This window comes from Seriola dumerili, unplaced genomic scaffold (genome assembly GCF_002260705.1).
Source record: "Seriola dumerili isolate Sdu_G_001 unplaced genomic scaffold, Sdu_1.0 BDQW01000331.1, whole genome shotgun sequence".
Taxonomy (NCBI): domain Eukaryota; kingdom Metazoa; phylum Chordata; class Actinopteri; order Carangiformes; family Carangidae; genus Seriola; species Seriola dumerili.
Window position 1 is genome coordinate 2,439,613 of NW_019174586.1, and position 26,112 is coordinate 2,465,724.

General features: G+C 40.6%; 1 protein-coding gene across 1 annotated transcript in view; it reads left to right on the plus strand.

The window, feature by feature from the left end:
• Positions 1 to 25,392, plus strand: part of LOC111232563 (girdin-like) — a 42,331-nt gene extending 16,939 nt beyond the window's left edge. The window contains exons 11-29 of the mRNA XM_022760139.1: positions 552 to 698; positions 1,053 to 1,239; positions 1,471 to 1,586; positions 1,960 to 2,028; positions 3,248 to 3,433; positions 3,599 to 3,934; positions 4,498 to 4,677; positions 6,497 to 6,837; positions 7,027 to 7,186; positions 7,643 to 8,035; positions 9,743 to 9,904; positions 10,811 to 11,088; positions 11,332 to 11,475; positions 13,009 to 13,195; positions 16,266 to 16,411; positions 20,193 to 20,300; positions 21,871 to 22,022; positions 24,247 to 24,591; positions 24,933 to 25,392. Of these exons, the coding sequence (XP_022615860.1) occupies positions 552 to 698; positions 1,053 to 1,239; positions 1,471 to 1,586; positions 1,960 to 2,028; positions 3,248 to 3,433; positions 3,599 to 3,934; positions 4,498 to 4,677; positions 6,497 to 6,837; positions 7,027 to 7,186; positions 7,643 to 8,035; positions 9,743 to 9,904; positions 10,811 to 11,088; positions 11,332 to 11,475; positions 13,009 to 13,195; positions 16,266 to 16,411; positions 20,193 to 20,300; positions 21,871 to 22,022; positions 24,247 to 24,591; positions 24,933 to 24,970 (3,675 nt within the window). The 3' untranslated portion in view covers positions 24,971 to 25,392. The remainder of the gene's footprint in view (positions 1 to 551; positions 699 to 1,052; positions 1,240 to 1,470; positions 1,587 to 1,959; positions 2,029 to 3,247; positions 3,434 to 3,598; positions 3,935 to 4,497; positions 4,678 to 6,496; positions 6,838 to 7,026; positions 7,187 to 7,642; positions 8,036 to 9,742; positions 9,905 to 10,810; positions 11,089 to 11,331; positions 11,476 to 13,008; positions 13,196 to 16,265; positions 16,412 to 20,192; positions 20,301 to 21,870; positions 22,023 to 24,246; positions 24,592 to 24,932) is intronic.
• The last annotated feature ends 720 nt before the right edge of the window (positions 25,393 to 26,112 follow it).

A 26,112-nucleotide genomic window follows, 5' to 3' on the forward strand; every position in this document is an offset into this window, starting at 1 on the left:
CCTTACCCTGCAAACACACAGATTACATACCATAATGTGCTTTGTAATCACAATGCCCCTGGTCTACTGGTGACCTTTGTTGCGCTTTATTCTCTTTCTTTCTTTTCCTCACCATTTTCTATCTGCATCGCTTCTATAAACTGTCTAATAAAGGTAAAACATAAATAGTTATAACTCTTGGACTGTAATATTGCTGTCAAGACATATAATTATAGAGGAAACTGCTGGTCATGCTCATAGAAAAAACTAATAGCAGTGGGCAGGTTAGAGGAAGTGGTTCCAACGTAAATTACATCTGTGGCTCACAGAATACATGAAGTCCTGACTATGTTGACATTGTTCGTACTATCTTGTGTGCTAGTGCTGACACGTGTGGGTCAAAGATCAATGAGCTTTAAAATCTACCGTAGACACATAAAAAACAAATGTGATTCTCTCAGCTAATGTTTGGCATAAGGTTCCGCCTTCCTGAAGTCTGATTGACGTGATGACGACTCCACCTCGTCATATCAGTTCATGTTTCCTCTCTCTGTGCGTGGCGCCCCCTGCAGGAGCAGCAGCAGCTGTGTGCAGCGCTGCAGGAGACCAAAGCTCTCCTGGAAGAACAGTTGGCAGGTGCACGGGCACGCTGCTCTTCAGTAAGGGAGCTGGAGAGGGACAATCATCTGTTGCGTCAGAAAATCATGGACGTGGAAGCGGTGGGTGGAGCTATGATGTGTATTTTTGTATTTGTCTGCGTATTAGTAAGCATATGTGTCTTTTTGTGCCGTATGTTTGTGTGCTTGTGTACATGTATGTCTAAATGTGTGTGTTATTGGACATGCTTTTTAATGTGCAGGTTTTTTTGTGTATGTACGTGTGTGTTTACAGTTACAGTTAATGTAAGCAACTGCGAGGAAATTACCAATATTCCTTAAGAACCTTGTATGTCATGATTGTATTGATTGTATTATCTAAAAATATCTATGTATGTTGTGTGTGTACCCCTTGAAATCAGTTTTTCCTGTAATGAATGACTAAGCACCTGTGTGTGTGTGTGTGTGTGTGTGTAGGAGCGGGACACCGAGAGGCAGCGAGTTGACGAGCTGCTGGAGATGAACATGAGCCTTGAGGCGGACCTGAGGCACATCAGCAGCAGTGGCGGCAGCGGTGGCAGCATTCCTGCTCCGGTCGCTGCAGTTCACCAAAGTTTCCTCCAATCAGAACTGGACTCTGACGAGGAGCTGAGCGAACTGATTGGTCAGAGCACCTGCCTCTCTGCATCCTGTCATTTAAGACATTTTAATTAACTGATAAGAAAAAATATGTTGAGGCAATACTGGCCCACAGGTTATCAATCAACAATAACCGAGTGAATCTCTTCACGTATCCATTTCTCTTTCTCTCCATTTCCATTTTCTGCCTCTCTCTCTCCTCTTTTTTCATCTTTTTCCATGCTTTATTCTTTACTTCTCCCTTCCTCTGACCCAGATCAGAAGCCGCTGAGTGTGGAAGTGGGCGAGGCTTCAACGCTGAGGCTGCTGGGAGCGGAGCAGGAGAACGCGGAGCTGAGGAGACGACTAGAGGAGCTGCAGGCCCAGCAGGAGGTCAGGGTTCAGGGGTCAAAGGTTATGACTCTATGTCTACATACTCTATAGCAGTTTATCTCTCCCCATGTTACAGGATGCATATAAATAATGGATTGGAGGGATCAGTGATTGCAGTGACACAGAGAGGAGACAGAAGAGAGAAGCACAAGTCAAACTCCATAATATATGAAGCAGAGCACATACAGAGTTTCCACATGCCTCCACACCCTTACGTATCTTGATCATGAGGAAGAACCTTTCGTGTGTTGAATGAAAATACTAGTAGACCTGGCATCTCTGAGTCTGCCTGAGCCGTTACAGATGCAAATGAATCAGGAAAAGCAGGAAGCAGCAGTTGGAGGAGCTAACCATCCATCTCCTCTCGCTGCAGGCTGATTCTCCAGATGCAAAGGATGAGCTGGCCTGCCTGGAGATGGAGCATCAGAAGATACTCGGAGAGGTGAGCAGAGAGCGACCTAAAGGTTGTTTTAGACCCAAAATTAACAGATGTAACTGAATTGTACCAGGTTTTTGGGATATTTGCCTGCTTTGTCAGAGACAATGTTCAATGAGAGAGGGCTAAGAATATTTAAGTAGTAATATTGTCTAAAAAGTAAGAAAATGAAAATTTATGTATAAATAAATATATACATTTGTATATAAAATATTCAGTAATCATAAAGACTAGGTGGAAATGTCTGGTAGTTTTGTGTGGTAAACAAGTAGAAATCAGACTCAGTAGACTCAGTAATTCACTACTTTAACCAATTATTACTACTGTTATTATTAACGTTAATTTATTTTTTAACAGACACATTAGGACATAAATATACCCCCCATTTCACTTCATTTTATGTTGAATGTCTGTGGAAATATTTATACACTTTGGACTCTGATAACCTGTAATGGGCGTTTGTTGATATTTTGACACTTTTATGATGAAGTAATTGTAGATAACATAAGTAATCAATATACTAAATGAGTGCAGCGCAAAAAATGGACAACAATATGAGGTAGAAATAACTCAGAGCCTGTTGTTTGAACTACCAGTTGATAAGAAGAAGTGGAGGCGGTTACTGGATATAACTCAATCGACTCACAGCTGAAAGTCTCAGTGCTGCAAACGAATATGTGGTTTCTGACTTAAAGTAGTTACAAACAGCTGCAGAAGCCACTTATCAACCATCCAGCAAATTGGATCAAAATGGATGAATCTACAGATCAGTGAAAAACACGGGTGACCTGTTCAAATGTAGAAAAGCTGTTTTTTTGCATCCCCTATATTGTCTGATTTGCACTATTATCTGTGATAGCTGCAGCCTGATGTTATTTTCAGGCTGCCTAGTCTGGACTCTTCAGATGTCTCTGTGTTTATTTGTGCAGAGGATTACCTTTGTATACTACTTTTATAACTGAAAAGCCATTTAAATCAATCTCTAATTTCCTCATTGGTATTTATCCTTTTTTTACTTCTTTTGCTACTTGTGTTGAACATGAATGTATTTTTAAAAAAAGAACAAGAGGTAGTTTCAGTCTTTTTGCTCACAAAAGATTCCAGTTCATTCATGTTCAATACAGGTAAGCACCGAAAGAAAAGAAAGGAAAAAAAAACAAGCAAAAAGGCTGTGGATTCAAGGCTCTGACAAGCATAGAAATTTCTCTCCCATTATTCTTTTCAGTTTCAAAATTTGAAGAATGAAAATGGTACTCTGAAGCAGCACCTAGAACAGCTTGTGACCAAACTGCAATTCCTAGAAGACAAGACGAAGGAGGAAGGAATGAAGAAGCCAGACAGAGGGGAGGAGGAGAAGGGGGAGAGAGGAGTCCAGGGATCCGAATCCTTCCGGGGAGAGGGGGAAGGAAGGGTGAGGATGATGGAGGGAAGGGAGAGAAGAGGAGAAATCATCAGGACCCAGAGGGAAGCAGGAGTTGGTGAGGAGGTGCTCCGTGTTCAAGGGGGAAAAGGTGAACCATGTAATGAGGAGACTGAGTCCAAAAGGAGGGGGGAGGCAGAGGGAGGGCAAAAAAACAGGGAGAGACAAGAGAAAGAAAGTGACCTAAAGGAAGAACAGATTGCATTAACATCAAGCACAAAAAGCACACAAGATACCACAGAGACCTCAGCTGCAGACCAGGCTGCATGTGCCCTGCCTGCTCCTGATGTGGAGCTTCTGACAACCCGGCTCCAGGAGGCCCAGGAAGAGGCTGACAGGCAGGCGACTGTGGCCCAGGACCTGCACTCCAAGCTGGCAGAGCAGAGCAGGAAAACCTGGGAGGCTGAGCAGAGGCTGGTGGTCCTGGAGGCAGAGTTGCAGCGTCTGAAGAAAGCTGCTGAGAGTCTGGGAGAGGCCCGCAGGCAGATAGAGGTATGGATGGATGGATGGATGGATGGATGGATGGATGGATGGATGGAAGGAAGTGTGAGTCAAGGGAAACTCAGGAATGGATGAGTGACTAAGTTGGAGATTGTGTGAAATGCTAATAGAGAAATTAAGATCATGGATGTTTAATGATGATGGATGAGCAGGTGATGAATGGCTGGGTGGATAAAATATCTAATACTACAAGAAACACCCAGCATTCATAAGAGAAGCCAAGAAGAGACTATTTTCTGATTCAATAAATAAGCTTATTAACATTTAATAACGTGTGTATAGAGAAAATCAATATTTACTACAAATTAGTTAGTAGTTATATTTAGTTTATAAGTATTTAAGAGAAATTCCTTTGAAATAATTGTTGTTCTAGACTTAAATACCTCAACAACTATTGGATAGGTTGTTGTGAAAATTATCCAGCAGCCTCCAAAATGACCATAAAGATGACCTTCAGAACCTAATAAACTGACAGCTGAATGCATATACAGATGTCTATATGGACAGATGGACAGCTGCACAGTTCGATGAATTTCCCACCGTTTTTCTGTCAGGTCCTTCAGTCTGAGAGTCTGACCATGGAGGAGGAGCTGTGCCGCCTGCGGAGCCAAACGGAGCTTCACAGGATGCAAACCACGGTCATCGCCACCCTGGAGGGAGAGCGGGCTGCACTGGAGAGAGACAGGGACACGCTACGCAGCACGCAGGATGCCCTGCGCACCGCCCAGCGCAAGGTTGGCGAGCATAGAAACGCACACACATGATGTTATGACAGCTGTGACACCGAACATTTTCATGACCGCAGCAGATGTCACTTTAGTGAGGATGGACGAGGGGTGGATAAAAAATACATGTACAAACCAAATGAAAGGGAGCAGAGGCTTTTTGATGTAACAACAAACCCTCAGTGACAACATTTCATTCCATTTTTAATAGCCAATCTCGTTATTCTGTAATCTCTTTAAATAATTACTCGGTTACATTAGATACTTTACATTAGATAGGGATTCTCCTTGCCAAATAAATTTCTCTCACCATCTCTGAAAACTAATTATATTATTGCATGGAGAAATTGTTCAGCAGGAGGTGGACTTAACAGCATGGAGTGAATCAGATGATTAAAGCGGTCTGAGGGTGACACAACATGTCTTCACACACCCACTACTGCGCAAGAGAGTCTGTTTTGAACTGTTCACATATGAACAAAAAAGTAATTCCACACTCAGACGAGACACCACAGGTCGAGGATCTGATACAACTTATTTAGTGCATTTCCTTTTTCAGACACTCCACTGCAGGTTGCAGAAGTCTTTGTGAATTCTGTGTTTAATTTGCTATTTGCAGTAGAATTGTGAGACATCAGAGAAATTGCAAGCTAAGGAAAAGAGCAGTGCTAAGTCAGCATTAAAGAAATACCATAAAAGGGATTCATGAATACCTCCCATTCAGAAAGACTTGTAGATAATCCCTCTTCTGATGTTGTAATATTCTATTGTGTTACCCACCCTCTTTTTATAAAGAGAAAATCCAGCCTTTATTTATTTATGTCGTACCTGCACTGTATATCTAATAGCGTAACCCAAACATTACTGCACATTACTTTCAAATACCACTAGTATTAACTGAGAAAATACCTTTTTTCTATTTACAGCCAAGCTCAGACATGTTTCGACTGTACAATGCACAGTCTCCAATTCAATGCAAATGAACATGCTAAAAATGAATGTGTTCTGCTATGATTATATAGCCAAAGAAACTGGGTTCAATACATCTATATGTTAGCATGGAAAAGAAGTGCAACAACCTAGGACACTGTTTAGTGCAAGGGATTGCACTCATCTGTCAATGATCAAACACAGTATAAAGATATAGATAACTTTGAAAAACAGTAGAGTATTCCTTTAATTTGTAAACACTAAAAGAGCAATCCTCTCTCTAAATGTTACAGCGGAAGAAATAAACAGAAATATTTCCTGTTATGTTTGAAGTAGACTTCACATTCAGACCAAAAGAACGAGAAGCAAAGAGTCAGAATTAATGGAGATTATAACAGTGCGTGTTAAATGAAACATGAAGTAAACTCCACTTCTTTCAGCTGTAGCAGAGGATTAAACCCAAACTGGAAACCACAGCTCAGCTACATCCTCTTTCTCCCCTTTGCTTCCCTGTTGTTGTTTGGGTTTACTGAACTACTACTAAACACAGAGGTGGACAAAGTACACAACCCCATTACTTTAGTCAAAGGATAGTTACTCCTGGTCAAAATATTACTCCAATGCAAGTGAAAGTTGATCAGTCAAAATTTACTTGAGTTAAACTACTGGAGTACTTGAATGAATTTTGGTATGGTCTATTACATTACATTCATTCCACTGACTAAAAGCTCTGCTCAAAGTAAAAAAGTACTTCATAGAAATGTAGTGGAGACAAAAGTACAATACTTGTCTTTTAAGTGTAGTGGAGTAAAAGAAAAATATATTCATCAATAAATGTAGAAACGTGACCGGTACAAATTAAAATAGCTTTAATCATCCATCTTTCCCCTTTTGCCAGTGCGACCAGTTAGAGCTCACCACCCAAACTCTCAAAGCAGAGCTGGAACGTCAGGGGCGCAGTTTGGAGACTTCTCGTCGTCGGGAGGAGGAGCTGGAGGCAGAGCTCCGCGAGGCCACCCTGGAGGCTGAATCTCTGGCCAGGGCGCGGGACCAGGCGTCGCTGGAGGCCTCGCGGCTGGAGCAGGAGAAAGAGGTGTGTCAGTCGGAGCTGGATGGCCAACGGAAGGAGGGCAGGCAGAGAGAGAGGGAGGCAGCGAGACTGAGGCAGCAGCTGGAGAGCACGACCCTGGCCCTGGAGCACAGCAACCAGAGAGCTCGGGCTCTGGACGCCGAGCACAGGTACACGCACTCCTGTAGACACACTTAACCTTGATCATGAGCTGATCATGAGCTGAGGTGAGCAATTAACTTTACAAGGCATCAGAGGGAGCTACTTGGCTGCACCGTGCATTTATCTATAATGTCAACTCTCTATTCATTCAACCTCCTGTCTGACCTGTGTGTGTGTGTGTGTGTGTGTGTGTGTAGACGTGTCTGTCAGCAGCTGTCTGAGTCTAAGGAGCTCTGCACTCGACTGCAAGACCTGGAGAAAGACCTCAGCACTCGATTAACCAGCATGGAGGAGGGTAAACAGCAGCTGCAGGAGCAGTACGCAGATGCTCAGGCCAAGATTAGCTCACTGTCCCAGGTGTGTGTGTGTGTGTGTGTGTGTGTGACATGGTAGTTTAGTCACTGACAGTAATCACTGCTGCTCTAAAGTAGTGGAGGCTAAACTCAGCTTTTTACCTTATCTAGACAGTAAAGTAGTGAGATTTGTTCTTATGATGTAAAATCATAGTGACTATTGTCCATTCTATGATGTTCTTCTATGATGATACTAATTCAGTCCGTTCATTTTAGAAAAGTGACAAAAGTCTGTATCTTCAGAGAATGTAGTTTGCATACAAAATTTGCTGGATTTTTCAGTGTGTCGTTGATGGACACTGTTGTCCCGAAATGCAGTGCGCATGGGAAATGGAGTCGCTGCTCAGAGGTGGAAAAAATTAAAACAGCCCTAGGAACAAAACAGTAGTGTCTGCGCTCATGCCTTATTTAGTTTCTAGTGCACAGTGTTCATTATTGCCCTTTATCTCTCTTTTATCAGGACCTTTCCAATGAGCAGGCATGTTCTCAAAAACTGTCCGCTGAGGTCGAACGTCTGAGCCAGAAACTACAAAAAGCCGAAGCTGAAAAAAAAGTGGCCACAGATTCTCTCAACCAATCACAGGAGAGAATAGAGTCGCTCTCCAAGTGCCTTAAGAAAAGTGAATCTCTTCTCCAGTTGGAAAAGCAAAGAAGAAGCGTGGATGAGGAAGCTACTTCGGATTCAGACTCGTCAAACAAAATGCACATTTGTCAGACACACACCCAGGAGACGTCACCTCTGAATCAATCCCCTGAAGCCAGCAAAGGTCGCGACCTTTCCATTAGCCATGATTATTCCACAGGAGGGACAGAGAGGCTGCTGAGTGAGAGGCTGAGAGAGCTTGAAAAAGAGGTATGTCTCTGTTTGAATATAATGATGGATGAATATGATGTGTGTGTGTGTGCGTGCGTGTGTGTGTGCGTGTGTGTGAATCTCATTTACAGGATGTCTATGTGGTTCAGTGCAACTTCTGTGCGAGGGAGATGATCTATATTATGTTGAAATTCTTGCTCTAGGGATGTTTGACGACTATCAACTCACAGTAGATGGCCACCTCCCCAAGTGCAGCACTTTATTTCGAGAACTACTGCTTTATCTCTGCTCATCAGTTTTTATAATGTCACCTCGGCTACTGTTAATCTTCCTTATCTCCTCTGCTGCTCTCTTGCTTCAGCTCTCACTCTTTCTTTAACTCTCAAACACACACACACATAAACTCTAACATCAAATTGTAAGGGGCAGCTCCAGCATTGCCAAGGTCAGGAATTTCATTCAATGCATTGTTCAGTAGGTATGGTACTGCATTATCACTGGATGAAGCAAGGCACCTTGAGGGTTCAATTCCTGGTCCCACCCATACTAAAGTGCGGGTGCGCTGGTTAATACAGAAGTACTCAGATCCTTTATTCAAGTAAAAGTACCATTACAGCAAATTTGTATTCATGTTTTAGATGTTTCAGTAATCTTTGCTTGTTTTCTGAAATATTAGATAATTTCACCTCTTTTGGACTCAAGCTGTTATTAAATAAAACCATCTGATAAGTTTAGAAGGGAAATGAGTGTTTGGCAGAACTGATCTTAAAAGTGACAAACAGAAATTGCTTTTTTGTAAAAAGCAAAAAAATGTTGAAAACCACTGGTTCAATCCTCAACAAAGTGTTGTATTTTATAAGCCCATGTAAAAGGCTTAAAGCTAGGCAGAAATCATGGGGGAAAAAATAAAAATACTCAATCCTCCTGCAGCTCTCCCTTCAAGGGCGTAGGCACACGCTTCATACACACATGCAACACAAGCAACGCAGCCGCAGCCTTGAGCCTTTGGCTACGGTTAGCAGAATGCTAAACTATTAGCAACATTCAGCAGAGCCACTCATCACCTGCTTTCATGGTAGATCTACCTACATAAACAACCACTACAAGCATTAGTTACACCACAGTATGGCACTATAGTACTACTAATAACTATACATCGTTACTTTCCACTACTGACAATGGCTGGGAGAATGTTATCGTGAGAAAGCAGAGAAGTAAAAATCCCCTGTGTAGCAGTGACTCAGTCAGGTGTTGAACACCAGAAATGAGCTGCAGCCTCTTTAGATGATGCCCACATGAAATGTGTTGTTGTTCTGCCAATACTTGCAAAAATGTTCAAATAAATTCTTCCTGTGTAGTGGGAGGAGAGCTGACTTGTGTTTTGCTGCAAGTTCATTTTTGAAACAAAACAACACACTTTTTTTTTTTTTTTTTTTTAAACTTCAGCAGTTTCGCAAAACACATTTTTATTTTTATTTTCTAATCTATCCAATACAATGACCAATCAACATATTCCTGTATATATCACAGCGGATTGCAAGTCAAAATTAAGTGTTCAGATTTTGCAGCAGACTCAGTTCAGAGGATGGATTTAATCTCTGTATTTATACATTTACACAAATGTCATATAAAGCTGCTACCTGCCTGAAAGTTCTTTGAAGGGTCAGCTGCAGATATTTGCCTCTGATGCAGCTGCTACTGTACACGGATGGTGACGCTCTCTCAATGCACTGCTTTCTCCCTCAGAAAGCAGTGGCGATTACAGGACAGGAGGCTCTGCAGTCGCGGTTGTCTCAGTCCCAGGAGGCGTGTGCGCACTTTAAGGAACAGCTGGAGGCTTTGCGCCGGAACTCCCTCAGCCTCCAGGACTCCTGCACCAGACTGCAGACACTTAACACCCAGCTACAGGTGACCTAACACACAGACAGAGAGCATGGATATGTCTGAAATTATCTGTTAGACTTGGAAACAGAACTTATTGGTGTTTCAGAAAATGACCTCACATTATTTTTTTACACCCTTGGTTTTCCTGAATTAAAACACAGTGACTCTTTTTGCAGTGGAATTTAACATTTTAAGGAGGGGAGATGCCATATTTTTAAAGAAACAGTTTGTCATATGGACAAAAACGATTAGATGAGAACATTAGTACCACTCTCATGTCTGTATGGTGAATATGTATCTGAAGCAGTTAGCTTAGCTTAGCATAAAAACTGGAAACAGGGGGAAGCAGTTAGCCTGGCTGTCTCCAAAGGAAGTGAAAACCACCCACCAGCACCTCCAAAACACACTAATACACTTGTTTGTTATTTGCGTACAAAAAATAAATGTATATATAAGACTTTTTCTTGGCTATGCGCAGTGACTTCCTGGAGTCTGGAGTCTGTTTGTTGCCTTGAAACTGCTCTGGCTTCATATTTTCTCCACAGACATAAAAGTGGTGTCACTCTTCTCATCTAACTTTCAGCAAGAAAGTGAAAACTACCAAAATGTCAAACTATTCCTTGAAGGTTTCAAGACTACACTCTGCATTGTGTCTGGATTAATTTTTCAACACAGTGTGCTGTTTGAAAGTGACTGCTGATGAATCTGTTCTGACATATTACACATTCATATCCATGGTACGTTTTATGTACATGAGTGTTCTACATGGTCCTAGCATCCCATGGGTGGAGCAGTATGCGTTAGAAAGTTAATAAACCTAAAGTAAAACTTCCAAATCTATGGCTTGTCGGCTTTCTGTTAAACCTTTAAAATGTTGTTAAAAATGACGGACTTGGTCTCTCTGTTCTGTACCACATCCCAAACACACAGGTGGACCAAGCATCACTGAGCTCTCAGCATTCAGCAGCGCTAGCCCGCTGTAGCGAGAGCGAGGCCCGGTGTGCGTCTCTGGAGGCCGAGTCTAAGGTGTGGGCCCGAGAGCGGGAGGAGTCAGTGGCCAGGATGGAGGCTCTTAGGCGAGATCACGAGCGGATGACGGCACTGCAGCAGCGACAGGAGGTGGAACTGGAGGAGCTGCTGGACAAACACTCTCAGCTGAGGAGCAGTAATCGTAGCCTGGAGGCCCAGCACAGGGAGCTGGAGGCCAGGTACAAACACACACTGACTATTTAAATAGACTCTTTTATATAGTGAAAAACATTAAATTCTCACTATAGAGAAATTTGATTATTTTTATATCATTGTGAGGACTTTAAGTTTTCCTAAGAATGGAAATACATACAAGAACAACACACAAACACAACTTTAAAGATACACAACGTGTCTTTCTGTCATACATTTTAAGTCCTGTTTTTATAGGTGAGGGTGAATGTTGTGTTTGCAATCTCAAGGTACAAAGAGCTCCTGGATGGTAAAGCCCAGCTGGAGGAGAGAGAGCAGGAGATGAAGATGGAGAGACAGGAGATGGAGGCAGAAGCCCAGAGGAGAGTGGAGAGAGAACGCGAGCTGGAGAGGCTGAAAGACGACAACGAGAGGTAACGAATCCAGTCAGCTTCTTCAGCGTCATATTCATGAGATCAGCGCTTTCTTTCTCCCCACTCCTCTCACTGCACTCATGGTCATTTGAATACAGGGAACAGCAGCATTACCTATATATACACCTATGTATTATCTACTATATATATATGAATCACGAGGAGCGACATGGGCATCAGTTTGAATACAAATGTATGAGAGGAAAATATAGAAATCAGGAAGCAAGAAAAGCCCCAACGCACAAGACATCAAAAACAGGACAGAGGAGCCACAAGTAAACATCTTGGATACATCTTTGTGTAGTTAAGCCTCAGACCTGGCTCACTAAAATCTGAGGTTGAGAACAGTTACGAGTGCTTCTGATTAAATTTCATCTTGGAGGTGGAGGATAATGATGATGATGATGATAATCATAAGATACTTGTGTAGCTTAATTAGTTCATCAGCCAGGTTTTCATTATCACATTGATGCAATTGATTACCGACTGACTGGTCTCAAATGCTGGGTTTCCAAGCTGGGATCAGGAAGGTCTCATTTTCCGGTTGTCAGATGCGAAAACATCTAAATATAGAATATGCATGCCAGCGCATTTAAGAATGTCCCTTATACCTGTTTAATTTGGTATTTTAACTGAATTAATGAAACTAGGACTTGAATGATTAGACCTAAATCGATTAGTCCATCAACTATTTTGACAATTTAATAATTATTAACTTTCAGTAATAGCTTCAATAAATATTTCTTTGATAAAACAGGATGTGGTGATGATCGTTACCAAACTCTAAAGTTCTGTTTGCTAACTAGTTTGCTGCAGCCTTTGACAACTTGTTTCCTCTGCCCTCAAGTGGAAAATTGATGTAAGTAATTTATAAAAAAAAATCACTAGTTCCAGCTTCTCGGATGTGAATAGTTTCTGGTCATTTTTCTCTTCTATGATTGTAACTATTATTATTTTGGGGCTCTGGGTTGTTGGTCAGACAAAACAAGACCTTTGCTGATATTTTAATCCTTTAATCTAGAAAATAATTAGTGGATTAACCGATAATTAATCTTTATTTGCAGCCTTAAAAGAGGTCGATGTGTTTAACCCTGAACCATTCTGTACACTAGTTCAATTTGAACTTACATTAAAAAAGTTTTATTCCAGAACACTTTGAATCCACATTGGGAAAATAAAGTTTCCACTGTTTATTACTGAATATTGAGAAATTTTCCCCTCCGTGATCATTATGAGTTTCATTTCATCTCATCACAGTTCTCATTACAAAATAAAACAAACATGATTTACCTCTATAATGCTACTATTTGTAAGCAATAGTCTAAAACCACTGAAAGACTCCAGTGCTGCTCCATGATGTGTTCTTCAACTATTTTGTCTGAGATGATTTATCTATTGGTTATTGTTTGGCTTTGAGACAACTCATCATGTCGTGTAATAATATAATAATGAGTTCTAGTTGGAGAGTTAAAGAGATACACAACATATAACATTGACAGTGATGAGTAAAGCCGCTCTGTGTCGGGGTTGCAGGCTGCAGGCCCACCAGAAGGAGTGGTTGGCGTCGCAGGCGGAGCTGTTGGCTCAGGGCTCTGTGCTGCGGGGGGAGCTGAGCGCCTCCCAGCTGGAGCGGACTCGACTGGAGGGGGAGCTTAGCGCCCTGAGGGAAACCAACCAGAGCCTGGACCTCAGCAACGCCCGCCTCACCAGCCAGTATCAGGTATTAACCAGACACACGCGCGCACGCACGCACAGACACACAGGTATTAACCAGACACACACGCACGCACGCACGCACGCACGCACGCGCACACACACAGACAGACACACACACAAACACAGGTATTAACCAGACACACACACACACACACACACACACACACAGGTATGAACCAGACACACACACACACACACACACACACACACAGGTATGAACCAGACACACACACACACACACACACACACACACAGGTATGAACCAGACACACACACACACACACACACACACACACAGGTATTAAACAGACACACACACACAGACACATACACACAGGAATGCAGCTGCAGATACACACAGGTGTTTTGTATTCAGGCTGCAGGTCGACTATTTACATGCAAAAAAGGGATTCAGTGCTTCACAGAGGAAACACTTGGATACATTACCCTCTTGAAATAAAGATTTATTTATTTAAAGTGTTATTGGGCAATTAAACAAAATTTATTAGGATTTCATTGCAGGTTTTATTGAGTACTTTACATTGTTGTGGTTGGGGACAAACAACTATCATATCAGTAGTGGGGAACAGTGACTGGCTGATTTCTAGCACTTGATATAAATCCAATTTCAGCTTGACATATCAAAAACAATGATGCATTGGTCCAAACAGAAAGTGAATACCAAGCAGCTAATAATGAGCAGGGACATCTTTTGCCTTCAGAAGAGCTTTAGTCAGCTGTGTAATGCTGTCAAACAAGCGCTAAATACTGAAAACATGTTTCAAGCGGGAGATTCTCCAGTCTGTCTGAGGGATGAAACAGGTGGAAATTGACTTCCTTGTAAAAGGTTTAAGGAGTCAACCAGCAGATGTTTGGTTCTGCTGCTTCATCCAGCTGCTCATGAAACCACTGCTGAATCATCTGTTCCTATAAAAGCTGGTAAAGGACATTTGGTCTGTTGACATACAGCATGTGTACAAATTAAGTTTGGACAAGAAAAGGCAGAGACACAAAATTCAAGACATGTGCAGACCAGACTGTTTATTGAGATCATTGTCAATTTGGTCAAACCATGCTCAGTTTTAATTTAAGATATTACCCACCTTTTAAAGGAACAGTTATTTGCTCATTTAGTTTTTTACCAAAAGTTGGATGAGTAGATTGAGATCATTCTCATGTCTGTACGATAAATATGTAGGTAGATCCAGATGAGCCAGACACAACAGAATCCGCCTACCTGCATCTCTAAAGCTCAATAATTATGTGATTTTTGTGTTTTTTGGTTTTGAGCAGCAGAAATGCACGCAAGTCAACACATTACCCTCCATAAAACAATGAATTATCATTTTTACATGTAAGTTTTCGTACAGAATAAACAAAATCATGTCAGTTATTGAACTTCAGAGGTGCTGGTAGGTGGATTGCTAACAGGCTGCTGGCTGTAGCTTTATAGCTAGCGTACAGACATGAGGGCGGAATCAGTTTTTCATCTCATCTAACACTTGGCAAGAAAGTAAATGAGTGTTTTCCCCAAAATGACCTTTAAACAGATTAATGATGAAAAATGCAGAACTGGCTTCTGCTGTTGAGACTGATGAACCCTTTTTTTTTTTCCAAAAATTACATTATTTCCAGGTTATTTCTTCTTGCATCAGTTCTTCGTCTACTGAAGTTAAACTGTCCCTTAATGCAAAACAGTGCTAAAAATAGGGTTGGGCGGATCCATACCTAAAGTGTCAATACTAATGATACCGATGATCATGGGATATTTTTCGTCCTAACGTGACAGTAATTAAGCTGCTTTTAAAAATGAAAAGTACAGATATCAGTGTTGGTATCTGTGATCCTGGTCCTGCTGTTACTTGGTATCAGATCAAAATTAAATTCTGTGGTATCACCCAGCCCAAACTAAAACACTTTAAGTATCTGCATTCCCATATGTCACACTGGATACCTTACTCAGCCCCATACAGTGCTATAGTTAGACAGGTAGTTAGGAAATCAGACACCCAGGCATCTCATTATGCTGTTTTGCCTAGGGAGACGGAGTAGCAGAAAGGTGGTGGCTCTTTTCTTTGATTAAAAGGAAAAAGTTCAACTTGGAGTCTGTGTAGGCTCACAATTAACCTGTTGTAGCTGCTGTGTGAACTACGGGGATAGATTAGACAAGACTGTGTGTAAGAAGGCAAAACTAATTGGAAACAGATTCACAAATAGGAAATGAGGAGAGATGTTCAGAAAGGTGTGATCGTACCTTCTTGAGACACTTTTATAATCTTGCATGATAAAAGTTTTCAGTTTATAGAAAAGGTTTGTGGTTTGAACACGGTTTTTAAGCTGAAAAATCTATTCAGATGTAGAAAAAGGCTCAAAGACGAGCCATCTTTACTTTATTCAAGCCTAGTTGTGCTTAACATATGCTCCATATATCTTGTGATGTGTTCCTGTGTTTTAGCCGTGTTAACTCCTTCAACAACATCTTCATGAAACTTGCGATGCTTAGATTTTCTTCAGACAGCTCCAAAAAGCTGAACAAAGTTAAATGAATTGTTTGGTCATCTGTGAGGCTGCAGTCAGTCAGTGTTGGTGAGCTCTAACCTCGTGTGTCTCAGTTTTACCTGGTGTTGTTAAACAAATTTGTAGATTTTGTGACCAATACGTCAGTGATACAGCAGCTTTTAAAAATGAACATCAGTGTTGGTATCTGTGATCCTGGTCCTGATGTTACTTGGTATCAGATCAAAATTAAATTCTGTGGTATCACCCAGCCCAAACTAAAACACTAAGTATCTGCATTCCCATATGTCACACTGGATACCTTACTCAGCCCCATACAGTGCTATAGTTAGACAGGTAGTTAGGAAATCAGACACCCAGGCATCTCATTATGCTGTTTTGCAGAGGGAGACGGAGTAGCAGAAAGGTGGTGGCTCTTTGCTTTGATTAAAAGGAAAAGTTTAACTTGTGTACCACCTCTCTCTCTCTCTCTCACACACACACACACACACACCCACACACGTTTATATATGATCTGTCCGAGCCATTCATTTTGACTTACGGTCTTGCTTGTGCAGCTGTTGACCCAGCTGAAGGGGAACATGGAGGAGGAGAACCGACAGTTAGCAGAGCAGAACCAGGGTCTGCTGAAGGAGAACCGGGCCTTATTGGAGCAGAGTCTGGAGCGCCGTGACCAGCACTATTCACAGCAGAGAGAGTACCAGTCAGTACACACACACACACACACACACACACACACACACAAACGCCAAACACGCACACACAACCACGAAACCGGTCATAGGTTTTGCTGAGAAGCTTCTTCATGGTATTTAGATACAGGAGCAAGCTTTATGTGTGTTAGAGAAAATGCAGTTGGTTACCATTTGTAATTTTGTAGGAAATAACAGTCTGAACTCATATCCAGTACATGAAATAGCACTTATGTAAAAGGTTTTAGACTGTGAGACAACAATTTCACAGTAAAACAGCACTCGGCAGTCGTCCTTTTAAATGACTAATAGTCTGGTAGCAGATTAATCCAGAACTAATAGTGAGCATGCAGAGCTGGCTTCACCCTTGAAGTCTAATGAGCCAAATTTCTCACAAATGATACCTTTTTGCAGCTTAATTTTAAGCTTTCATTGTTGAAAAGATCATTTTTGCCTGTTCAGGTTTGCTTTCTCCCCCTGAAATTACAGATTAAAATGTCACTGTTAACATTTCACATTTCAGAGTGTTTCACGGCACATTTCAGTTCAGCACCCTGCCGTGCGAGGTCTATAGCCTCTTACACCTGTAACACTGGTGAGTTTATATTATAAATGCATGTTAAATAGCCATCCGTTGTTCATACAATTTATTTTTAGTCCATATCAGCATATCATCATAAAAAAGACAGAAGTCACACAAAATTACACAAGAACCTTAATTAATGCTCAAATGAAACTGGTATCTTACCGTAGGATTGCTGATGACTTGTCCAGAGTACATCCACCACATTGCCCAGTGCATGCTGGGATATCAGAGTATAGAAAATGGCAGAATGCATGAATCTTGGTTTTGACCATTAGAGTTCATATATTATGGCATGATATCACTTCAAAGACTCTTTGGAACAGGCAGAAGAAGAACATGTGTAATGTGCTTATTTGTCATTAACATATAATTAACACTGAGATCACTAAAGGTTAAAGTGGAGTTTTTGACCAACACGTGTTGGGGAAGAGTAAATGATGCCACAATACATATTCCTGACTATGCTTCATGCTACTGCTCTGATTCAGTTTTGTAGTTATTAGTTGTGTAAATAAGAAAGTGTTTGCTAAGTTCATCCTATCAGCTTAACAGCTGATAAGATGTTAGTGTTGTGTGTTTAGCTTGTTGTGAGCAAAAAAAAAAAAAAATCAGCACATGCAAAATACAATTTGTTTTCGAGTCACAATATTGTTAAACATTCCTCATCAGATAAAAGTCAGTGTCCCCCAGGTCGTGGGTTTGCACGTACTGGTGACTGACACTGTTGAAATTTAATTGGCTGGAGTGACACAATCAGCGAGGTGTTCTTAATATCAAGCGCGACTGGTGAAGACGGGACTTGTTTAAAATGCTGTTGCATCACTGTGGAGAAGCGGAGGCGACCTTCAGGGTGTCAGTGAGACCCTGCCAAGTTTGTATAATAATAGTTTGACTTGAGTCCATATCAAACCTGACCTACCCACTCCCAAAGATGAAATATTATTGGAACATATTATTTGTACAGAGTGCCAATTTTTAGACATTAATTATCATTCAGAGTGGGAAGAGGCAAAAAACAGCAGGGCTCTTAAAACCAGTAGAAAAAAAAAAAGATTTGTGCATTGTTTGAAAAGCTTTATACTGGGGGGGGGGCTCATCTGGTAGAGTGTGTATCATGAAGGCTTAGTCCTGACCACAGCAGCCTGGGTTTGAATCCAACCAGTCCATTGCTGTATGTCATCCCCTCTCTCTCTAAAGAAAAACTTTAAAATGAAACCTCACCAGATTCCCTGATCAGTCATTTCCCTTCTGAGTTATTCAATAAGGTTTTATCATCCCAAGGCCTGAGGTTTAGATCCAAGGGCGTTCAGTGCATTTTAGAGCAGTTTATTCAAACTGGAGTGTTCATTCCTGTAGTTCAGGTTATTTGAGCAGGATATGCAGGTCTCTGTCCTGAGCCAGTAAACTGTGGTGTGGTTCATTAGGAGTGAGGATGTAATCCAAACTAACACCAGGGTACAAGTCCAAATAGGACAGAAGGGGACGGATGTTATTATCTCATAGCGGGCAGTTTCTTTTGCTTGGAAAAACAGGAATTAGATATGAAGTGAAGGCAAATCACAAGCTGGGCCGAGGCTCATATTCAGCTTTTTCTTTGTGTTTGTAGATGGAATGAAAAGCAAAGATGAGTTCATCATGGAAGGATAAAATTTCAAACAGAATGGCATAACAGTGATCTAACATGTAAACAAATATAAATACAAAATACACCAATGTAACATGTCCACTCTGGTTCAGATTTAATATATATATATATATATATATATATATATATATATATATTTTGTTTGGATTACAAAATCACTTTCGCTTGTGTGTGACACTGAGACATGATGCAGTGACTGTGCCTTTCCAGACTAATGTTGGGGGAAATGTTGTGAATCCAGTGAACAAACATGAAGAAGCATCGCAAGATTTCATAAAATGAATCAAACTGGCCTTCAAGGGTCCTTCATCAGACTCTAAACTGTGTCTGATTTCATAAATTTGATACTGATCTGCTGCAAGCTGGATGACTTGATTTGTAGCTGATGCACATACTGAAGGAGGGGGATTTTGAAAAGGTAATACGGCACAGATCTGAAGGAAGCAAAGATAACCAGAGCCGATGACCATGGTATTAAATTAGAAAACATGCAATAAGCTAGTCACAAATATGAAAACAAGAGGTCTTCAGCCAAGCTAGCAGCTCTGAGGCTGTACAAAGGCACTGAGGTCATTTGAGGTTTGAGCTTAATGCCAAGGTCAGCATGCTAACATGCTAACGCTAAACAGGAATAATGTTCACTATCTTAGTTATTGTGTTAGATTGCTAACATTTGCTAATTAGTGTTAAACAGAGAGTACAGCTGAGTCCGCTGGAAAGTCATTAGTTTTGTGAGTGTTTGGTCAAAAATAGAGTCATAAAGTCATGCTATTAACCTGGGTACAAACAACAAATTAAAGTTAAATGAATGTAATACAGTATCATAAAATGTTGCTTGTGTATTATTTAAAAAAAAAAAAAAAAAAAAAAAAAAAAACTTGCATTGTTTTCCATGATTTCTACCTTACAACAACAGAAAAGCCTTTACTGGAAATTTCAGTCCAGGCCAAAGTCTTGGACTGATCAAACAACCAACATTGCCATCCCTAAAGTCATTCTGCTCACTAAAAATGTACAGGCCTTAAGTAAATGTCTCATTTTCCATCCCTGACTGCTGCTCATCTGCACCAACATCCCTGATCTTGTCCGCCCACAGCTGCGTCTCAGTAATCAACAGTCAGTTACAGTCAGTGACTTTGTGTTCAGTATTCTTATTCTCAGATGTCTTTTATTCTTCAGGGGAGATTTGCAAAACGTGCAGGCTAATTCTGAACAATGTCCTGCTTTGTGTTTGTCCACACAGCAGCTCGAAACTCTGAACCCTCCACTCACCACCAGCACATAACCATTAACATCCACACAGTCTCTTTTCTGATCTGATGGTTTAAAAAGAATCCAGTTCAAACAGCACAGCAGGCTCCATTTCTCAGTAGTGAGTTTATAGGAAGGGGTTGAATCACACACCATCAGCCACATTACATACACACTTGCAGAATAATCCCATCTACTCATGCAGATAATGAATGCATGAAATAAATCAAACAGACCTTCCTACTCAGTTTTTTTTCCCCTTTATCCTCTTCTCAGCTTTTTTTCTGATGCTTCGTATGTTTTCCTTCAGGGAGAAGCTGAGTGAGCTCCGTCGAGAGAAGCAGAAGTTGGTGGAGAAGATTATGGATCAGTATCGAGTCCTCGAGCCGAACATGCAATCTCCAAACATCAAGGCCAAGTACTATATATTTATATGTATAGTATATATACACCTACACCTGTACACAGAGCTGCCAATTTATTGTATAAGCCATTGCAATTCTAAAAATGGAAAAAAATGTTTTATCATGGTCGTCAAGTTTTGTCAGGTTTTATGTATCAGTAATATACTGCATACTCACTACAGGCTTGTGTATTATAAATGGATCTTTCTGTCAGAGGAGCTAATTCAGCTCTGCTTTTACTTCTATTGCATTATAATGAAAAATATTCCTTATATTTTGTACACTCTACATGATACTAGGAACACCACATTGAATCTTAAAAAGTGCTAACAAAAACTACACACGATAAACTTCAGGAACATAGGATTCATTGCAGGGCTTTTGTATGTCATTGTTGTACATATCTATCTAAAGAGATGACAACTTTGTATGTATTTTTACTTATTTTTAATCACATAACAGATTTTGTGAATTAAAAATGACAAGAATCTGGTTGGAATTGTTACAATAGGATTTCAAAATTGTTTCAATATTACGTTTTATTCCTTCTGATAAGCTGTTGGCAAACTCAGATAGCTGCACTCCAAAAACACGACAAATTAGAGGCCGTCTCGCGATGGGATCACACGAACCGCAACACCCGTCAACATGTTGACGTTCTGACCCATGAGTACTATTGACAAAATTAGCACTTTTGTTTAAAGAATTTGTTCTAGTTGTTGAGATTTCAGAGCAGGATTTGAGGTTACAATATATCTCTATAATCCTTTGGATGAAAAGTTTCTATTATATATTATTGTTCATTATGGTAACAGTTGTTACCTTTTTCTCTATATAAAGGTCACTGGTGGGTTTTTAAATAATTTCTATTATCCCTAAAAACCTGTTGTTTTTTTTTAAGTTTGTGTATCATGCCTAAAACCTGGAGGATGGCCTCGTTCTGTTTCTCTACAATAAGATGGTACCACTCATTAAAAGGAGGAGGATATCACTATAGCGATGCTCTTGTGAAGGCCTCTTGAAGAAATGAATAAGAAAATAAAATGCTAAACAGAGGTCATAGTATTGAGCCTTCTTTTGTGTATTTGGAGCACAGCTATCTCAATTCATAAGTGCAGGTTTACCAGAATGTCCAATTCAAGGAAGCGTGTCTTGCACATCTGACGAGCATTTTGTACCATAAATGTAACTTTTCATGATTAGCATTGTTGTGTACAAAATGCTCAACTGTCTGTCACAAAAATACATTTTTTTCCCCTAGTGCTACAAATTAGTATGGTAATGACATTTTAATTATAACATCTCCGAACTGATTTTCTTGATGTCATGTTACAAAGTTCTTTCTTTGGCATAATAAATGACAGTTGGCCCCTTAGGAAACATTTTGCTCTCATTTTGAAATTTCATCTAAGGGAACAAACACTGCATGATGCACAATATATCATTGGGAAGAAGATGTGAACTACTGACACTTGGCATCCTCCTAGTGTTTTTCTGGAAAAAAAGCACACACACACGCGCACACACATGCTCTCTTAGCTCATCCCTGTTTGTAAATGGTCCCTGTCCTCTGTGTCCTCATAGGAAATCTAACTGGATTGCAGACAGAATGAAGAAGCTAATCAAACCCCGCGGAGGAGGAAGAGAGGGACGCGCCCTCTTCACCGCCGCGGGCAGCGTGGAAAACCTGGCCGACAGCACTGAATTTACATCAGATGCACACACATCTCAGCCTGGTGAGACCACACACACACACACAGACACAGACACACACACACACACACAAGCACACCACCTCTCTTTCTCACACACAAACACAAGCTGACTGGTTTTCACAAAGATATGCTCACATGCTCTACCCATCAAGCAAGGCTACAGGCATGCATACAAATCATCTCATGACTACCAAGTGTGGTCGGTATTGATACCGCTCTCTTCTCCTTAGATGTCTCCCTGTAGAGTGCCAAGACTTACTGAGGCCGGCTTTCTCTGCTAACCAAATGTTGAAAGGAAAAGATTCGCGAGGCTTCATTCTCTTTTTATGCACCTTGACTGTGGAATGCATTTACTGACAGAGAGCGGGGGGAAAAACTCTCTGCAGACACTTTCAAAGCCAAGATTTAAGCCCCCACCTGCATTCATGTCATGCTTTTCTCTTTTCAACATACTATTAGTGCGTCCATTTAATTTTATTTTCCATTCTATTGTGTTTCCTATTATCCCCCCTGCTTTCTTAAAATGTGTGTTATGACTCAAACTGGGAGGCCCGGCTCTTTTTATTAGGCCGGCATCCCAGAGAAGAAGCAGCAGAAAATCTCTCCAAAGTGGATTTGAATGGTTGTATTAAATAGATGCTGCATGAAGCAAACAAAGTATGTCAAATTAAAACTAATTCAAATCCTTGTTTAATTACCCAAAATAAACATGATGATTGATGGTTTTTGACGTAAAAAACAGAGAGAGACTGTTTGAGCCAGGCAAGACATTTCCCACAAAAACTCCACTCCTTCCTATTTTCTTTGTTTGTGGTGACCTTTTCTGTAACGCCTGCATTTAACCCTGAGACTAACCTGCTTAATGGCTGGTTAACGTGACCTTAACCACTGGTCTCTGGTCAGTTTATAGGCTCTAGTCTAGTGATACAAGACCTAGTTCTGCCACAGCAATTCTTCATCTCATTAAACTAAAGGCCAGATTTTATGAATCATTTTCAGTTATATGCTTTTGATATAATCTACTGTTAAAGAGGTTTGGATTGCCGTTTTGAGACCATGTTGTTTACACATTTTAGGCAGCATTTTCACCATTCACATTTTAATTCTGTATCATCTCTATTATCATCATAACTCTCTTTTCAAATGCCTGTCTGTGTGAGAGAGAGAGAGAGAGAGAGAGAGAGAGAGAGAGAGATAGTGAACTGCACACTGTCAGCACTAATATTACTGAAAAGGACTCAGGCATTAAACTCAGTCTGTAGCTTGAGTCTGAAGATGATGTTTCATTTTGAGTTTAATGTCTTAAATGTCATAAAGGCAAAGGGAAATTAAATGAAGAGATTGCTATATTTCAAATATTGATGCATCTCAGGAGGAATCACAGTTTACAAATGAATGAATAAATACTCAACATATGTGCTCAACTGAACTACATGAATGTGGGTCACAAACCATGTATTTGTAATTGTTTACATACTGCTTATAATTGCAAAACAGGTGGTTTAAAAATAAAAGGTTAAGCACTGACTTTACAGTTATTTTCTACGTCAGCAGAGCCAAGTGATTCACAGTGCTTCTCATTCACCCACTCACACACTGATGGCAGGTGGAGCTGCCTGGCCATCAGGAGCAGGTTTCAGGGTTTTTAATCTGCTGCCCAAGGACACTTGGACAGGACATGTGGACAGGAGAAGCCAGGATTCAAACCACTAACCCTATGATTAATGGCAGACCAGCTCTACCACCTGAGCCACAGTTATCACATTTCCTTAATTAATTTCCGCACCTGCCATTGTTGCTGAGACTGCGGTCGCAGTGGAAGAAAAGTTCTTCCTGGTTTGTGCTGCAAAGTAATTGAGCAGGTTGGACTCACATCTTAGAATGAATGAGCCAATGATGTAAGCTGATGTCAAAATATGATCACCTGCAGTATAACATCACTGTCATCCTCTTTGTATAAACATGGGATTTTACTAATTATAGGGTCAGACAAAAGATCAGTCCACTGTGCTAATAGCTCCCAGCAAATCAACTGTCAAATCGATCTGACAGTGCCTGACAAAGATCTCTGGTAGATCGAAACTTGGCTTTATTAAAATTGCTGGGAGCTATTAGCACAGTGTATCACCTATTGTCCGACTGATTTTTGATCCAGCAACTGTGAAAGTTTTTTTGGATGTGCCTGTTTGTCTTTAATTAATAATAACCATTTCTCAACCTTGAAATAATTTCATACTGTTTCCAGATCCCCGCAGCGCTCCAGTTTCTCCTTCTCTCTTGAGAAAAGCTCCATCGCAGACAGAACCAGACATTTCAGTTCCAGGGACTCCAACCTTGCGTTCTGGCTCCGGGGGCCGTCGTAAGCTGGGATCCCGTCACGGCTGGGGGCTGGGCTTGGCCAGAGGAGGCTCTGGAGTTTCCCAATCCTTCAGTCCTGGTGACAACAAGACACCTCCCCGCCAGCGTCTGCGCTCCAGCCAGAACACCCCCACTGTCCTCTGGGAGGGAGACAGGGGCGAAACAAACGCACCTCAGGCAGCAGACACAGCACTGACAACTCAGGGGAGTGTTGATGAGGATCAAGGGAAAGGTGAGGAAGAAAAAGTGGAGTGAGGAAGACATGTCTGTGCACTGATTTTCAACTAATGAAAGAATACAGCAAAATGTCCGTGCAAATGTTAAATAAAAATGTAAATTACTTGTTTGGATGGATGGTTTTAAAGTGTGTATGTTTGCCAGTGTGCTATGTGCAGCTCGTCGAAATAGATCTATGGGCAACAAGTTAAATGTCAAGCTGAAGAAAAATTGGACTGTAAAGTAAAACTGTGCCAAGAGAGTAGTCAACATCTACAATCACTCAAAATGCAGATAATATTCTTTTGATTAAAACGTGGTTGTGCTTATTAGACTGTGATCTTCTCTGCCTTCCAGACAATCAACACTCCAGTGACGACACCGCAACGGCCTGAGAAAGACCTCAATAAAGTCGTCAGTCGACTTTCAATTAAAAAAAAACAAATGTTTTTATATTATGTGCTTCCAGCAAACTGTATTAATGCCGCTTTTTTGTATGTGACTATTTTAAATATAAAAGGTCCTTGTAGTATTTTTGAATACATGAATGAATAAATACTTATATCAGTGATTCTCAGTGTTCCCTGAGTTGCAATGAAATAAACCATCTCTCTAGTGTGGAGACTGCAAACTGACAAAATGTAGTTAAACCGTTTGTAGTCAAGTCAGAAATAAAACTGAATACATCAATAAATAATATTTTTTACTTTTACCACAAATTAGTTGGTATGTTCATATAAGTTCTGCATTTATCTTTAACGAGCTCATGTAATTTTTAACTCCCTTAGTTCCTGTTTTTTTATCCTTTTTTTTAATCTTTTTTGTCTTAGCACAAATTCAATTATTTATCTATTCCGTTTTAAAGTTAACATTGGTTTCTTTTAATTTTAGCTGCAACTATTAACCTTAACAGAAAAGTTATTGTAGCCCAAATGATGATCTTTCTCCAACCCTAACTGTCAAACCAGTCAAAAATCTACACCAGCTGGTCCATGTGATGTTAATCATCCATATTCTGTATTGCATACTGCTGTAGCATCACTGTATAAACTCTTTAAATAGTGACCTGAACTATTATTTAAGGATGTTTTCGACCCAGCCTTCTACTACATTGTGCCAGTTTTGGGGCTTTACATGTACGTACACTCAGCAGAGACCCGCAGCTCTACAGTGTGTATGGGAACACTCAATTTCAGATGCTTAGAGAAGAAATCAGGAAGTAGATTCATAAGGGACATCATAAATGTAAACATGTAGTTCAATGGTGGAAGGAATAAACAAGTGGAGCATAGCAGATAGAAGTGAAAGCCCTCATATGCAAATTTCACTTAAGCATTAAAGTTCAGTGCTTCATCTTGTCTTCCATAAACCTTTATAGGATTAACTTAAAATGTTCGTGTTCCTGCTGCTCCCTCTGATTGCCTCTTCCTTAAGTTGGCTCTCTCAAAGTCAAAAAAGTATCACTTTTAAGTGCTGATCACATATTTTCTGAGACATGCTTCCAGGAAAAAAAAGGAGAAGCTGTTAGATACCAGGT